This window comes from Pezoporus wallicus, unplaced genomic scaffold, assembly GCF_028554395.1.
Source record: "Pezoporus wallicus isolate ANWC-B61680 ecotype Strahan unplaced genomic scaffold, APGP_CSIRO_Pwel_v1 contig_6275, whole genome shotgun sequence".
NCBI classification, from domain to species: domain Eukaryota; kingdom Metazoa; phylum Chordata; class Aves; order Psittaciformes; family Psittacidae; genus Pezoporus; species Pezoporus wallicus.
In genome coordinates, this window is record NW_026636901.1 from 1,370,940 (window position 1) to 1,389,356 (window position 18,417).

The 18,417-nt window shown below is 36.5% G+C and overlaps 1 protein-coding gene across 6 annotated transcripts in view; it reads left to right on the forward strand.

Moving 5' to 3' along the window:
* Nucleotides 1–18,417, forward strand: part of PRUNE2 (prune homolog 2 with BCH domain) — a 144,248-nt gene that overhangs the window by 16,485 nt on the left and 109,346 nt on the right. For all 6 annotated transcript variants that reach the window (XM_057402138.1, XM_057402136.1, XM_057402140.1 and 3 more), the window contains exons 2-4: nucleotides 13,657–13,761; nucleotides 14,213–14,415; nucleotides 15,731–15,894. In XM_057402138.1, coding sequence (XP_057258121.1) covers nucleotides 13,657–13,761; nucleotides 14,213–14,415; nucleotides 15,731–15,894 — 472 coding nt within the window. The remainder of the gene's footprint in view (nucleotides 1–13,656; nucleotides 13,762–14,212; nucleotides 14,416–15,730; nucleotides 15,895–18,417) is intronic.

Consider the following 18,417-nt stretch of genomic DNA (forward strand, 5'->3'; position numbering starts at 1 on the left):
TTGCTAATTAATGTAAGCGTGTTGCACAGCCCAAATGCCTCACAAGATACCTTACATAACAGGTATTTTATGTCATGCTTTTGTTAAAACATCGATACACGTTGCTATCCGTATATCTTTTATACTCTTTTTAAAATAAAATAAAAAAAAACCAACAAATTAAACTTTCTATTTTGATGCTAGTTGTGACGCTAACTACCATATTTATTAGCATCCTGTTTCCCTGAATTGGTGGAAATCATTACAATATATTTGTAAGGCTGGTTTTAAAGTCACAGAAATGCAATGTGCATGCGACTTCAGCAAGGGGACATGGATCTCCTCTGATAACCTAACAGTTTATTTTTATAAGTAGACCTCATTCTCAAAATTTGCTTCTCATACATTGCTGTGCCTGTAGTAGATGACTCAAATCACAAGGACTCTGTGGGTTGGTCCTTGTACAAATTTAAACAGCTTCCTAACTTGTTTGAGTAATCGTGCAGTGTGATATCTCAAAACTTTTTAAGAGTTAGCATCTTCTTTCAAGACCTGATGTGCTTTTTTTTTTTTTTATTCAGGAGTGTCAAGTATATGTTGGTATTTATACCTATGAACTCCATCTAGAGCTAGAGATTAAGTGTTCAGATACAGCTGTGCATAAATATATTGTCATTATATATTACCCTCTTTGATCAGGAGAAAAGATAGTGTTCTACTTAACTAATAAAAGAAAGAATTATTGTGTTTATTTTTAACAGACCTTCCTAATTTCATTAATGCAAAACAGATATCCTTTCAACAGCAATGAAAGGCCAGCACATGCCTTCCCATAAAAGGGAAAGAAAGCTACACGTAGTTGTTCCACTTGTTCTTTCAGTGCAAAATGCTTACATAAGGTAAACTAGTCCTCCAATCTGTTGAAATTTATGCAGTTAACTAAACAAAAATAATAACCTAAAGAAATGTCAGACTGAGAACAGAGAATGACCTTAACACTGCAAAGACATGAAATCATCACCAATTTCTAATGTTACCACTGACAGATGTTTAACTGGATACTTGTCAGTATCTCCATGGGTGATGAATCTCTCTTTTTAATACCTTGAACACCTTGTGAATACAGAGGAATCTTAGTTCATGTGTTGCTGCTTTCTCATAGCTGGAAACATAGGAACTGGCTTATTGACTCATACTGTGGTGTATGCTGTGTTGCTAGTCACTGAGGTAGGGCTTAATAGCAAGCAAATTCTAAATACCCTACCAGTGTTCTCAGACTTTGCCAGTATAAAAGTGTGGGTCTGGCTGCTGTGATCAGTCTTGTGCATCAGCTATTTTGGCTTGTGTAGGTCCCTTTTATGTACTTAAGTTTGGTATTTTTTGGTGTGGGATTTTTTTTTGTTTGTTTTTTTTTTTTTTGCTGTTGTTTGATTGTGGTATTTTTTTCCCACCTCCAGAGATTTAAGACCTTCTCCCTCTGCAAGAGTTGACCTAGGAGGGATGTTGTGCTCTCAGTTTTTTTTTACCTACAGAACCATTTTAAGCAAGAGCTCCATGATTTGGTGGAAGTAAGGTATCAGCCTGAGAGGAAGCAGATTGTTCTTTTCTATCTTACATATCTCTCCTTTGGACCTTTTGTTCTTAGCTACAGCAGATAGAGAAATCAATGGATGCTGGTTTTCCTAATGGTATGCTTTTCAACTGAAAACTGAGAGCTTGACTGTTGAGGAAAATGAAGCAAGTCCCTGTGTGGAGGAGGATGCTGTTATCAGTGTTTTCCATAGATTAAAAATGCGTCATAGTATGTTAAATATAAAACTAGAAGATACTGTTGATGTGTCAATTGAAAGGTAAAGTTTAAATCTAATTCATTTTGTTTGTTGTAACCATATTTTTTTCTGTAATATTTGTTGTCTTTTGAATTAGCGAGGGCAGCAGATTTGCCAGGGATGATAAATTGCCTATGTTGGTGTTAACTGAAAGAATTCAGCAAAACTAGTACTGAAGAGAATGTCTTACTTAATCAGTCATTAGTGTCTCTTCATATGAGAATTTGTCAGTTTATATCTACTGTTTCCTCTGTTTAACAAATACTGAAATAACACATTGTGAAAACCTTAATCAAGATGGGTGAAATTGAATCAAATGTTAAACAAAAAATGCTCTCTTCTGTTACTGCTTATCAGATTTTTAAGCAGAAATGAATGGCATAACATACCTTTGAAGAAATTCTTTTATAGCTTTATAATATAAACAGTGCTTCAGGTTACTTTGTAATTACACTTCTAATTATTTTGTCTAATATTTTCCATATGTTTAAAGCAATAGTCGATATGTTCATCTTGAAAATAATCTTCAGTACTATAGATGCTCTATTTCTATGGTTCTTCTCTATATAAGGTATCTTTTATGAGATGAAATTAAACTACTGTTCCAGATAAAGTCTGTGCAATCAATAGGCTATTTCCCATTACAGAAGCTCCCACCTCTGTTCAAGGTGGGTTTTTTGGTAGCTTCTGAGACAGTCTGGCTGTAGCTCTATCTGAGAGGGGTGTGTTTAGTGTATTGCAGTTCTTGACAGATCTTGGCTGTGCTGAACATTACTGCAGTGACCAGTGGAATTAACATAATTTGTTCCTTTTTTTTCTGTACCAATTGTCCTAGTACATTAACTTTAAACCATGGCTCAGGCTTACGTATGTTTTACATCAAGATGAAATAATGTGAAATGGAGCTGTATTTCAGACAGGCAGTGATAATCATCACCATAAATATTGTTTGCAGTATCAGCATCTGTATGTCAGTTCAAGGTGTCACTGGCACTACACAAGAGTAATAAGGCAGGGGTCTTACCCAGGATAGGTAACCTCTATGCTCTTAACTTTGGGAATCCTTGTAATGGGCACATGTTTGGGAATCCTTGTAGTGGTCCTTTGTGGGATTCCCAGGAATGACAGTGCTGAGTTCTGAAGTGCAAGGAATGGGAAATGCAGATTTTGGCATATTCCATCCTACAGAGCTCACCCAGGTGACTTCACTCATGGGAGTTAAACATGATTCCACCTCCTGATAAATTTTGCTTTCTCTGGAGGATATTTTTCAAAGTGTTTGTTATTTCTTTCAGTTGTTTTACTATTTTTCCATTGTTAATTGCACTGGACAAATAAAAGGATTTGAGTTGGTGTTTTCCCTGATGCACTGTTTTCACAGAAATACATTTAAGAAATAAGTCCCTGCTCAAACTCATTTTATTTCTGTAAAATCTGTATCCTTAGCAGTATTTTAATTGTTTTCCCTGAAACCCAGATATTCAATTTCAGTTTCCTACCCTTTCCTCATTGAATGTTAAAAGAGAAACATTTTCAGTAAGTCGAGACTAGTGTTGCATTTCTTCAAATAGGAATATTTGTGAATTTTTAAATATTTTTTTAATAGGAATGTGTTTTACCTGTTCTATCTCATTAGAAGGAAAACTAACATCAGCACAGCAAAAATGAATGCTACTGTATATTGCCTTTCAGCGCAGTTTAATTAAAGTGGCATTTGTTTGTCCTATAGTATCACCATTCCCTAATCGATGTACTGAGCAAGCACCATGGTGACAAGACAAGTTGCTTTGTTTTGTTCCGTATGTCTGTGTTCCAAATTTTCCATAGTTTTAATTGGTTCCCTGCAGAATAACATTTACAAGCATATGGTATGGAAAATGCTGACTGCATTTGTTATCATAGATTTTAGTACATTGGTGGCACTAGATCACTAAGCTTTTAAATGTGATTATGAGGTTATTTAATGCAGTCAATAATGTGCTTAAAACACAGCAAAAATCTGCAGTGAGCCAAATGGTATCAAGGAAATATGTTTGAATGCCTTCTTAATGCTTCAAGGGTAGATGGGAAAGTCTGATTCAGAAAAGATTTTTGATAATGTTTGTGCTGAAATGTGCTTTGTCACCTAAGAGCAATTTGGAAAGGTCTGTGGAGGCTGCTTGCCATCAGAAGAATAATGTATGTAGGAACATGGAATGCAAAAAAAGGCAAAATAAATAATACATCAAAGATTATTGACTTCTGAAGAAATGCACCAACTTTAGCTGATACAATAGAATGCAGGATCAGCCCTTAAGTGTCATGTGTCTTACTTTTGAGATATCAACACTGCATTTTTATACTGATTCTATTCTGGGAGAAGATGGCCAATCCAAAACAGAACACAACTGACTGAGGAAAGACCAGTCATCTCAGAACCTTAAGATCATCCAGTTCCGACCCCGCTGCCGTGGGTAGGGACACCTCGCACTAAACCATGTCACCCAAGGCTCTGTCCAACCTGGCCTTGAACACTGCCATGGATGGAGCATTCACAGCTTCCCTGGGCAGCCTATTCCAGTGCCTCACCACCCTCACAGTAAAGAACTTCCTCCTTATATTTAACCTGAACTTCTGTTTAAGTTTGAACCTGTTCCCCCTTGTCCTATCACTACAGTCCCTAATGAAGAGTCCCTCTCCAGCATCCCTGTAGGCCTCCTTCAGATACTGGAAAGCTGCTGTGAGATCTCCATGCAGCCTTCTGTTCAAGTGGAACAGTCCCAACTTTCTCAGCCTGTCTTGAAATGGGAGGTGTTTGAGTCCCTGGTCATCCTTGTGGCCCTCCTCTGGACTTGCTCCAACAACTTGCTCCACATCTTACTCGAGTGGGTAAAAAGCCAAATACATTTAAGAATTATGGTATGATAAAAACCTGTTGAATAAGAAAGGCAAAATTAAAAGTGACTTTGGCCTGCTGATCATCTCTTCCAGATACGATTCTTTGTCTCAGGTGAAGGTGTGTAATACATTTTAGGATAAGCCACTGATGGGAAGATGGTGCATGGACTACTTGTTTGTCTTGGATCATGCAAAATATAGTTCATGGTGAAGAAGAAATAGACACAAGTTGGCACAGAAGATCTTAAACAAAATAAAAATATAGCTGTGCATGATATTTGTATTTGAGTGCAGCGTAGTGACAATTATTATGTCACATTGATAAAAAATTAGAAGAAACATTGAGATTGCATAATGATAAAATTAAAAAAGGAAGAATGGAGTAAACTGGATTTAGACACTAAAGATTACCTGGAATAGGAATATAACTTTTTCTTTTGTAGAGGTGAATTTTTATATTACTCATATAAACACAGAAAATTCAGTCTCCTTGTATGATTACTAGCTGTATTTCTGCTGGGCTGTTGGTTCACTTCAGAGTATGGTTTGCTGTTCAACTCTGTGCATGTCAGCTAAGGACTACACTGATTTAAGAAACATGAAGTTCTAAAGGCTCCTGTACAGCATGGTGTTCTTGTGCCTTCTAACTCTTGGTAGATTTATTCTCAGTTGCAAAGTTGCATCCAGTGTTTTAGGGAAGAGCACATCTGAGGTCAGATGTTAAGTCAGTGACAGAAATGTTGCCTTATTTGAGTTGAATTCCCTTTCCTTCACTAAAACAAAACACAATAAAACACCACTTTTTTCTCCACTACACTTTCTCTTCGCTCTCTATAATTTATTCAGTTTGTGCAATGTTTGATGTAGGAGATTATTGCTACCAGTCACCTCCTGACACACCATAGAACTGATAAAATTAGTATGACAGGGGCATTCTTCTCCTCAGGTAAACATGCTCCCCTACTTTTAACTTGTTTGGTTTTAATCTCAAGGGACACCTTGATCCTGTAAGAAGCCAAACAATTCCTAACAGAGATAAATGCTATCCTGTAAACTGATAGGTGTCACAATCTCACCCTTGCCACTTAATATTAAGTGGCAAGCGGGGAAGGAGAGGGAAGAGGAGTCATGTAACTTGAGCTGAAAATTCAAAGATTTGCTGTGACTGGATTTAGAAACTAAAGATAACCTTGAATAGGAATATAACTTGTTCTTTTGACGAGGTGAATTGCTGTATACTGTATTCCTGATACTTAGTTATTAGGTGAGAGCACTAATCCTGCATAGAGCACATTCATTTGAACAAGTGAGTTAATGCAGCATGAAAGGAAGAGAGGAACTTCCATCTTTACTTTAGTAACTTCTGTGATAGTGAATCCTATTGAAAGGCTGTTGAAGTACTGCTGATTCAAGCTTAAATAATCATTCTGCTGGGGACATTATCCCTTTTCAGCCATATGAGAGTGTATCCTGTTTTGTCTTGGCAGGAAAAGTAGTGTGATGTCTTTACTGAGCCTAAGGTCATTTAAATAAGTTTTCCCCTCCTCACTTGTATAATAAAAAATTCAGTTTCTTTAATTCCCTAGGAGAACGCATATTTAGTATCTGTCTGACTTAATGGGAGTTTTATCCTGACGTACCAGCAAAATTGGGATCAATTCATGTGATGCCAAAGTCATACTTCCAAAGTGTGTGAACTTGGGTGTGTGAACTTGGGTGTGAACACCATGTATGACACATTTTGAAACCCAGATGCCATTGGGTATACGATATACTTGCACCCCATAATTAAGTGTAGAAGTGGTGTCTCAAAAGTTGTCCTTAAAAACAAAAATTTTGAAAAGCAAGAGAATGTGAACATGTAAAGCTTATAGTACATTGTAGAAAATCAGTGTCAATTAATGGAATAAATCTAATTTTAAAAGGAGCCAATAAGATTTTGATTGATGTTTTTAATTCTGTCGTACCTCTTTTGATATTTAAATGGCCTCTCTGCATTATTTGATTACTCAAAATATTCTTTTTTCAAATGAAAATTCCATGTAGAAATCATTGTTCATTTTTAATTTTTGGAATGTGAATAGGAGTAGGTGTGAAGTTAGAAAAAAGGTCCTTCAAGAACAGGCAGAACAGACTTGCACGCAGTTAAAATTAATTAAAAGTGAAAAGGGGATAAATGTTTGCAGTTAGTAGTAACTCTTAAACATTGAGAAGTTTGGCTGCCAAATCAGAGCCTCTTGGTAATGCAGAAATATTGGACTGAATTCTCAGCAGCAGTAGCTGGCTGCAACATTCTTGATGAGAAATGAGTGGAAAAGAGAGCTTCCGTTTTGTGGAAATTTCAGGAACAATCTAGGGATGAGACTTCCTTGCCTAGCTGGCATGCCAGAGTTAGGCTGCCAAATTTCCATTGTTAATTTTGAAGGATTAGCGTGCTTCTATGGAACAGTATGATTGGGAAAGCAGCACCTTTAAATAAAACTGTCTTTAGCAAACATCTGACTCTTAAATGTGGCTTTTAATGTATTAATTCATAAGACTGTTATTGCTTGTTCAACAAGGCTATGTTCCTCTGGGGAGTGCAGTCACCATCAGAGATGGGAGTGCAGGTAAGACTGGGTTGTTATATTAATTAGGCCTCAGGTAAGTTCTTTATGCGTGACAACTAAGGAACAAAGATCTTTTCCTAGCCTTTGTTATAGACTAGTTACAGTCTTTTAGCATTAGATCTTATTCAACACAAAATATCAGGTGATATTTTATGGCTATCCAACGATTTCTGAAAGTGGCATTGAATTTTTGAATTTTTGAATTTTTTTTTTCCCCAGACCAGCATAAAGCTTTCATGTGCAAAAACTTATGAAATATTAAACTAACTTGAACTTTGCATAATACATTAAATCAGCTTTGCCTTGGCTTAAAGCCATTTCTTTGGCAATAGAGAAGGATAATCAACTTAAAAGCCCTCAGGCCAATGGAAGTATATACTGCCTAATACTAAACGGCAAATGCAGGATGTGCTCCAAAATGACTGCTCAGTAAGCTTTACTTCTGGGTTGGAGGTGCAATTCCAGAGTTACTGAGTGGATACAAAAGTCCTCTCTCATGTAAGTGAATGACTTAAAATCTCAGTTGCAGTACTTATTACTGTCTTGTCCTGGGTCCAGGTAGTTAGACTTTTTCCCCATGCATCTCCAGGAAAGCTAAGTAAGTCTGTCCATCTGTGTACCATTGTTAGTGCTTCAGGCACAAGGTTGGAGAAGCTTTCAGCATTGTAAGTATGTGACACTCTATTATTATGTGACTTCAGCTTATTCTTTATTAATATGCTTCTGTTAAGCCATATAGCGCCTTCAAGATTTGCTATCCTTGACAAGTGCTGTTCCATCCTGTGCAGTAAAACGCAGTAGTTTCATTGCAGCTGAATGACAAAAGATCCAGTTAGATTTGAGACAAAAAGAAAACAGTGGCTCAGAAAGCAAGGCTGTGTATGGTTGCTGTGGTGTGTGGTGAGTGTGTCTGTGCATGGGGGTGTGTATAAAAGAGAGGGAAAAAGAAAAAAAAATTTTGCCTTTTGACAGTGAGCGTTTTGTAGGGGTTTCTATTCATACTAGAAAAAGTCTTCTTGACTTGCAAGATCATTTCAGCTTCTGTAATAACAGAAGAGGAAGAGACAATGTCATTTTTGACTGGGATGTTTTAATTTGATGGATCATTGTAGTAATATGGCCAGAGTTTTTGCAAACGTGATTGCCAGTCTATGCAGTATGGATGAATCAGCTGTTTGATGCAGGTGAAAAACAATACAAGGTGTTTTTGACTGAGGTTACATAAAGATATAATTGCCATACTAATGCTTTTGTTTGATTAAGGACAAGAAGATTGGGCAGATATGAGAACTTCTTCACTTTAATATCAGACTATCAGAAGAGATTTCTTACTAGATTGCAGAAGCAGCTTGATGTTTATAAATCTCTTTTGAGCATGATAAGTGAATGTTGATTTGCGCAGGTCTGATCCGAATTAAGTTATCCTGATTGATCCCATCTAAGAATGACACATCATTTCTTTACTTCTTTTTGTCCCAGGCATCCAGTGTTTTAGCATCTAGCTAAACAAAACCCCATCAGCACTAAGAGATATCATTGGTTTCTTATGTAGTTTAATTTATGAGTTCCAGTTTCATCATCAGCATCTTAATTTTTTTAATTCTCAGGGATATTTAAGGTTCATGATTCCTCTCAGGTTTAGCTGTGATAGCTGCAGGAGGTAATCACATTTTAGACCTATTGCAGAGAGTTTGTCCATATATAGCTTTCTTTTCCTGATTGTGGGCTTCTCTGGTGGGGTCTTTGCTTGGAAAGACCTGGAAACAATCCCGACACATCCGTGTGTCTGCTCTTCTCCTAGTGGGATGATTAGCAAGCAGCAGACTATGAAAACTAGCTGTATTTGAGATGATGAAAAAGGAAGCAATCTCAGAGCTAAAAGACAAAAATTAAGCTTAGATGCCCTGGGAGGGCGTACTTCAGGGTTGCTTTAATGGAGAGAATACCTTTTTGGAAGGTTATTATTGATAAGTAGTAGTAAGATTCTAAAAAGCCCTTCAGAGAGCTACATTCCTTCTATGGTGAGAGGAAATGCTGGTGAAATCGTGTATCTTGTACCTGCAAGAAGGAAAAAAGAAAAGAATAAAACTATGCTTAGGTATTAGAAGAGCAGAGATCGGGAGAGGTGAAGAGAAGGTGTTAAAACAGGATGTATGGAGTGTCAGTGGACCTTGTGCTTTGGTCTTCTAGAAAAAAATATATAGGAAATCAAGTCGCAACAGTAGGTCATGCTGGTTTCATGTTTGTTTGTGGACCGCACAAACAGCCATAGAAGCCGAGGAGACAGTCTCCCCAGCCTCAGAAGAGGTAATACCAACCTCCCCGACAGGGGAATCTTTTGCCGTAAGTCTATCAGAGCTGAAGATGCCACTAAAGGTAGAGAACACCGCTTCTTTTATGTGCTCTTTGAAAAGCATTACCAGATGTGAGAATTTAGGGATAACATACTTTTGTTCCAAATATACAAAATAGGCAGCACGTCACAGGGAACACCTGTTTTGTGTAATGTTCTGTGTCTATTATTATGGATAAGGTTGGATTTAAGCCCTGGAAGATGAAAATGTATAGGTTGTATTGAGGATTCCGTTGACCTTAAACGTATAATTTTAATCAATATGAAAAGGTTATGTAAAATTTTATTCAGTTATTCCTCTTAAAATAGCTTCAGATCTATCAGTATCCTCCTTCTTGCTAGCTTTTGATTGCTTTAGAAGTTGTAATAAACAACATTGTGGTTGTTCCCGAAGGAGTATCTGATGATTTTTCTCCATGGATGGTGGTGTCTTTTTGCCAGTGCTGATTATCTGAGGAAGTGATGTCATGGTGAAAGTAGTGACTTCACAGCTTCCAAGATGCTGCAAATAAATGTGAAGGTTACAAGTGCTGCTTTCCTAGTCCTGTGGTAGAATTGGTATACGACATCTGTTTGTGCTTAGATGAATGTTTGCAGTAGCATTCAATTTTTTATCACCAAAGTTTGGCAGAGTTGTCTATTACCTGATGCACAGATCTCAAAATTGTTTGTCCAGCACAGGACAGAACATTATTTAACCTGCTCTCACTTATATAACTACGGTCATCACTGAGGTTTTGATAAATTATCTGCGCTGTTGGTACAAGAAAGTCTCCTGTGTTAAATTACAATGGGGGAGATGCTATCTGGTTATATAAATATATTGCCTGTGATTCTGGCATCACATAAATACCCTGTTCAAATAATAAAGATGCTAGGAGTAGAAAACGTTGCCCATGTGAATAGGTTATGCAAGTGTGATCTTTATGTGCCCCTGTATTATTTTAGTGGTTATCACTGGGGGATGGAAAGGTAAATAAATATATTCTGAGCTGTGTCAGGGATAGCATGTACCTGTTTATGTGCTTCCCTGCAGATGTCCTTGGCTGGTTAGTTTTGCCTGTGGTGGTTCTTAGACTGTAGCTTCTGATCTGTGCTTAGGAATTACATCTGTGTGCTTAGGGAAGTTGCTGCTCAGCTGGATAGTTCTCTGTCCTGGTTTTGGCTGGGGTTAAACCCTGACACTGTTAACTTCACTTCTAATGGGACAGCACATACTATGTGAATGAAAATGCTAGAATGGGACTTCTAGCTGTGGCAGGTGCAGATTGTCTGCAAGTCTCATCTGTTTCTGTCTGATTCAAATTTCTGCTGTTTTCTAGAAATGTATAAGAGAATCATAGAATATCTTGAGTAGAAAGGGACTGATAATGATCATCAAATCCAGCTTTGTCTTTTGGAGGACAGATTACTTATGTGGATAACACTATTTTGGCAGAAAATGGAGGATGTAAATTTAGGAAAGTAATAGCAAACATCTTGTGCTCTCTAGTAATGATTAAGAGTGACATTTTAGGTAGGTTTTGTTATATTTTGCTCCCTTTATGGGTTTCCAAAGCTACAGGAAGAATTAGCTACCCAAATGTACTCTACAACTTTACTAATAAAAATTTGATTATTAATGATTAGTTTGGTAATACATGACTTTGTATTAGAAGGTGTTTCTTCAGAAATAATGCTTTCACACCTTTTTTAATGAAGAAAATTCCTCAGACTGCTGAAACAAGCTGTGAACTATCACTGTTCTCTCTTGTCAGTGTGTTTTACATCATCAGAATGTGAAGCACAGACTTACTTTGGTATTTGTTCTTGCCAATTTTGGCCATGCAGTCTGGGAGATGGAAACTTGTATTACTTGTTAAGACAGTTTACAGGTTGACTTTGTATTTTAACATTAGTATAATAGCTGTCATATTTTATTAGAAAAAGATCTGTTGCAAGAACACTTTGCTGAAAAAAAAACACCCCAAAAACCGGAGATTAGGGAATGAAATGGGGTAGTTTAATGCAAATGAACAGATTCTTACGGAGAGGTAGAGTCATTAAAATAATCAATTGTAGTGGGTGAAACAGAAGTATATCCTCCCTGGAGTGCCCAGAGAAAGGCAGTGTGCAAGAGGAAACCCCTGAACGCCTTCAGAGATTTGTTTTACATTCCTTTTCCTTTGGAAAAGAGTTGGCAGCAGGTTGTAGGTTACCTCGACTTCATGTTTGCCTTAGGTATAAATATTCTGGAAGAAACCTGCAGTTGTTTGGAGGGATAGTATGTTAATAGCCTAACAAGAAATATGCTCTGTGATTCTTAGCTTGCTTACTGTCAGGCTAAAATTTCATCTTAATAATGTCCGTCTCAGAGTTCTTGTTAGACTCTTGAGAACAGTCTGGGGAGATGGCCTGTTCTTGCACAGTCTGTTCTGGTTCATATGTGTTGATGAAATTCTGGTGCTCTGGAATTAAAAATACCAGTCCTCAGATGGCTAGTTGACCTGTTTGGATTACAAAGAGATGTTCTCCAGAGCTTTCTTTCTCTGCTGTGTTCTCTTTCTGTTCTGCTCGTTATAGCCATGCTTTTCTCATTTCTTCAGAAGTCAAGTGTAGGGTTCAGAAACTTTCAGCCTTTTAATTCTTCGATTTTTGTGTAATTTTTCTGTCCACATTCCTGAAGAGCCAATAAAGAGGGAGCAATGGTGGCACATGTAAATGAGTGAAAGATGTTGGGGTGTTTGCTTGTGTTTTAGAAATCTGAATTCTTCTTTTCCTTTTAGACAGCTGTTAATGCAGAGTGATTTCCATCTTTGGTAGCTCTCTTTCCAAATGATTTTCTACAGATTTTAGAACTGCAGTATACCTATGTAACAAGTACAGCTTATGTGTGTTGTATAAACAAGTGTGCAGATTTTAGTGCTTGAGAGAATGAATTCTAAAAACAAGACAAAAATTTCTTACTTAATCCTAGAAGTGGGTGACTTTGTAGATTTTGTCAGTTCATTCAGTTTCCTTCTTTTTCAGGGTTGAATTGGGTTGTGATGAACCTAAAGAAAAAGATCTCTGTAAACTGAATAATACTAAAAAGGCTTGTGAACTTTATTTTCATTCTTTAGGGCGGCAAATCAATCAGAAATGTGTGCTGCAGAAGAACAACGTAACAAAAATATACTGGAAAGAGGAAAATATGTTGTATATGACAACAACAACGTTTAACTTCATATATTTGGTTTTGAAACATCTACCTTAGCATCAGTCAGATATATTTCTTCAGAAGAAGCTTAGCTCATTAAGATAAAATAAAATGGAAAATTTCCATGCAGCTATCTTGACATTAATGATGTGCATAAGTGAAAATCATCACCTTACATTTCTGTGTACAGTTATGAAGAAAGTTGACATTTCCCTGCAATGTTTTGCTTTCACAGAGTTGGTCTTCCTTGTGTTTGGAAGGTTCCTAATTTTATTAAATGTAGAACAGACTTGGTTCCCTTTGCTTGTGAGAACATCTCAAAGCTCTCAGTGTTTCATGGAGTGTGTTCAGCTTCTGAAGAGTCAGGGTGGAAGCCATTTACTTTGTGTAGGTATTCATTTCAGCCAAGCAAATTAAAAAGGGAAAATTAAAATTACAACTTGCTGCATATAGTTTGCTGTGTGTAATTCCATGCTCTTTGGGACTGCTTTTCTTATTAGATTTGTGAGATTTTTTTCAAAAGCTTTTACTATATATACACGAAGCTGCTTATTTGTTATTTTACTGCTGAAGGGACTTCTGTCCCTTTAGATCTCAACTGGATGCTAAACTGGGGTCTCTTAGGAAAACCAGATCTCTTGGCTTCTTGGGAGGTATGAAGCCATGGAATTGTGCCTGATCCCACAGCAGAGTGCATTTCTTCAGCTGATGGTAAAAAGTGCTACAACTGAGGACAATGCCTGATACTTATCTTTTGAAGTGTCTTGGTGACTGGGCTTTGTTTTTTCTCATCACTGTCGCTCACTGCAATTGTCTTCTAATGTGTTACAGAACAAGAGCAAATGCCTGGAGAAAGTCCATGTTGTTCTTGGAAATAAATCCTGTGATTTGGATTCGCTCATTTCTACTCTGGCCTATGCCTACTTTTTAGACAAGGTAATGGAAAAAATGGACTGAGTGGTCTTATTTTTTCCAGGTTGTTACAGACACCTTATTGTTAAGTCAATTAAAACATACTGTAAAAAAAATAATCTGGAGTGGTTTTGTTATAAGCAGTGGTAAGGTTTTTAAATAGAAACAATTTACATTTCTTTCCATACAAAAATTAATGAGTGGATATTAGGTGACATATTAAGTAGCAGTCACTAATCACCCCTGTACATAATTTTTTCTTATTTCTGATTTCCCAGTGATTCCGTAGGAGGCAAACAGAGACAGAAGAACAAGAAAAAAAATCCAAAGCCAACCCATTTTTTAAAAAATTAAGTGGGGGAAAACCAAACAGAAAATTCAGACTGTGTTTAATTACTCACACTGTTAAAACATCTTCCTAATAAAAAACAGGTCTCATTTATGCAACAATGACAAACACATGCTTATGTTACAGGTCAGTCCTCCTGATGTTCTTTGCTTACCCGTGTTGAACATACCAAGAAGAGATTTTAGCTACTTCTCAGAGACAAGATTCATACTGGAGGAGCTGAATATCCCGGAGTCGTTCCATATCTTCCGAGATGAAATCAATTTGCACCAGCTGAATGCTGAAGGGAAATTGTCTTTAACACTTGTAAACAGCAACATGCTGACAAGGTATTGCATTGTATGTACAACAAGATGGCTTATGTGGGTTTGAGCTGTTTTAAAAATTGTGGTGTACATCTTTTCTCCGGTAATATTGGTATTACTATGCTAACACAGACAAAAAGGTTAAAAAGCAAGCTAAAATACATTTTCTCTCCCCTTATGTCTCCAGTAAATGTAACAAACTTAATAGTCGTCTTTCCATCATTTTTAATAGAAACTCAATTTTTTAAGGACCTTGTTTTTTCACACAGGTTAGATTAGATATTTTAATTTAGTTTAAATTATCTGGAAGTTTTCTCTGACCAGTAAATAAAAGATTGGATTTCTTGCTGCTTCTTAGTTAGCTTTCACTAAAGGCATTAGGATTCTCACATTGATTTGGAGACAGCCAGTACATCTGCATATGTGCTGTTAAGATGGCTGCTGGATAACTGCAGTCCTCACAAACTTCATCATTTTTCTCAAAATGTGCCAGAGGCTCACAGTTGCTCTGTGGAATACCATAGTCCATATATCCATCCTTAAGAGGGAATATTTAGAAGCCTGTAGTGAATCTTTTATAGAGAGCTTCTTTATAATGGTCTGCCCATTTTGCCCAGGGTGAAGAATGTTGTTTACTTCCAGCTCTCTTTAGAACTTAAATTGAGATAAGTAACATCGTGTTGTGCTATGGCACCATCTTACTGAGGGGTTTGTAGATTAGAATAAGAGCAGGGAAAATCTAAAATGAGAAATATGCATAAATCTCATAGCTATTGATTCTTTAACTGCAGTCAGATCAGTACATCCTTCGCTTTTTGAGAGTAAAAATCATCCATAAGCTTAGTTTTTGTTTTATTGCTGTCCCTTCCTGTATTTCTGCCTTCTAAATAATTATGACTAATGTTTTACATTATTAAATATAGTTGGCTTTGTTATTGCTGTTATAAGCAGAAACATAAAATGCAAAGACTTTTTGTAAGTCTTCAAAATATTCAATGGAGAAAATTCCAAATCTCCCCTATATAAAGAGTGATAATTTTAGTACATGTAGATTTTTTTTTCCAAATTATTAATTTCTAAATATTTTTGTAATGGAAATATAAATATTTATGTCTTAGTGATTTATCAAGTAATAAAATCTTTGTGAACACTTCATTTAAAAAATTACAGTTTTAGGACTTCATTATGATGTTCTTTGGCTTTATAGCAGACTTCAAGTACCAATAACAATAGTGTTATAGTCCAGAATTAAAAAAAAAAAAAAAATTGCACTTTTTTAGTGATTGTCAAGCAGCTAGAAAGAAAAAAAATATATATAACTTTTAAATTTGCTTGATAGTGAGGATAAAAGTTTGGAATCAGCTGTTGTCAAAGTCATCAATCCAGATGAGCAATGTGATGGCAGCCTGGAGTTACAAGCATCTTCTTCCTCAGTAGTAGTAAAAGAGATTCTTCAAGAGGCACCAGAGTTAATCACTCAGCAACTGGCGTATCTCCTCAGAGGTAAGAGATTACTCTTTATATTAAATACTGAAAGGTTTAATGGAGTGTTTCTGAATCTGCTCATGCAGAAAGAGTGTGATCCATTCTTTGGTTAACAATCCCTTTAAAGACCACAGGAAGCTTCATAAAAGAAGCAGGGAGTAAAGAGTTTGTTAAAGAGTAACATTATATTGAATATTAAAAATGTGCATTTAAAAATAGGCATGAGAGGTCTTTGCTGTATCACTTGACAAGAATATTAAATGGAGCTGTCGACACACCAGCTGGGTAGCTGGAAAAGCTGTGCAGTTCAAAGATTCCAGGGGCACTGTGGACAACAATATGGATTGGAGTCTAATATTTACACATTAAAGCTTCTCCTGATGGTGGTAGCATGATATCTTAATGGCATGATGTGAAACTTTTATTGTTCAAAAATGCTTCAACTAAATCTTCATTGTGCTCTCCTTTTCTTTTGTATTGTATGCCTGGTAGAATACAGGAGGGGGCTTCAGCTGTCAGAAGTATTTTCATTTCTGTCTTCATAGTTCATCATTTGTATTAGTTTCCTCAGTTTCTTTGCTGGAGCAGAACTCTTCAGTTGGAAACAAAACTGGGGTTGAAAAGAACGCTTTGCTGCTTTCAAGTTATTTACTGAATTTTAATAGTGTTTCATGAATTTTGAAAATTTTGGGTTTTAATTGACATGCAACTATTAAATGCCCTTTTAGGAAATTAATATGGGCATGTTTAATGAAGATTATGAAAACTTGTCTGCATTAAGATTTCAGAAGCTATTGGAGTCTTGGCTTGTCGTTGTACTCGTCAACGTAATAACTAAATAATGAACATGTTAGGAGAAATGTAAAATGGTATTTTTTTTGTGTTTCCATAGAAGAACCATTAACATTAACGCAGTATTTGGCCTGCTCTTTTAGTATCTTTCCATGCTAATAAGCCCTAGTAAACCTGCCATGAAATATTATTGTAAGCTGCAAATTTCTGTTGAGTAGCTATCCAGGAATCTAGGCAAATGACCAAGCATAATAATTGATTTTGGAGGCAGAACCAAAAAAGGATGTTTGGTGGTGGGAAGAGTCAGGAGGCAGTGCTCTGAATAATGAACAAGAATATGTTCAACTGTTACACGTGGGTGTAAATGTCTGCACGTTTTTGCTGTCCAGTTTGTAATCCAAATTCAATTAAATTGTTTTTACTAGAGAAATATTGGAAGTGCTTGCATAAAAGAGATAGCACTTCCAGTTTTGAGGGAGATAGTAGCTTTTTTAAAAAAAAAATTAATTTCATTTAAATTAAGGTGTTTGGTAGCACATATCTGAGGAACTTCCTGGGTATAGGAGTGCCTGTGTACCTTCTCTTGCATTGTGTGAGAAGTGATTGACAAAGCCTAAACAACAAAACACAGCTGCACTTGTGATGGCTTTCTACTTCTCCCAGCCATGCAGTTTGTATATATAGAAAGCTAAGGCATACAGTGAGTCCTGTTGTGGGTCTCTTAAATTAGAAAAGGTTTTTGTTCCTTCTGTTGCGAATTCAGAAAAGTCAGTGAATCCCATTACTGGTTTCAATAAGATAAAATAAAAATCTTATATATAAATGCATTTAAACGGCAGATCAGACTATAGCAGTCTGAAAATAAAAGATCAAACACAACCTACCAAGTCAGGATTTCCATGGAAGTGGTGGAATTAGCATCCCTGGAAGTGTTCAAAAACCATAAGGCCCTTAGTGGTCTAGTGATGGATTTGGCAGTGCTGGGGTAGTGGTTGGACTTGATCCTAAAGGTCTTTTCCAACCTGGCTGATTCTGTCATTCCATGGAGTCTAGCTTTTGTGCTTCTCTGCACATATTATGGCTTTTTTTTCAAATGCCTTGCCCATAAACTACAGCTTTTGAAATTCATCTCAGTGTGAGCATAGAAAATAAAAGGACCGCATATCATGTCCACATATCATGCTCTGAAAGGAGGGGTGGCTGCTTTGTTCTCATTACCAGTGAATGTGTGTATGGAGGCTTGCAGAATGGACCCTCTCTGTGGTGGCACTCTACAGTGTAGAACCAGTGAAAAAGTCCTACTGGGTTTTTCCCACTTTTATTGTTCAAGTGTAAATCTGCATATTGTTAGCATGTATAAATTTTGGGCCAAAGAACCATAGAAGGCTGAAGTGGAAGTCAAAGAATTATTATTTTATTTTCATAAAGGAGCTGAGAGATCCTAACATCTGAGTTTCTGAGCTGGTAACTTGTCTGTCATTTCTGGCTTTCCAGTGAGTGCTTTGCTATAAGACTTGAAAGATAATATGGATATCTCATGTTTTAATAATTATTGCATAGTGGCTGTGACAGCTTAATTTGTTGCCTCTTGTTCACTCTTTTTCAAACTTATTTTTTCTCACAGTCTGTTAACATTTTTTTTTATTTTAATAACAAAGGCAGATGTTTATAACCTGCCATATTTCAACTTTGAACAAACTTCCTCTGCTCTTCTATGTTCAAAAAAAAAAAAAGTTAAAAGACTTTTCC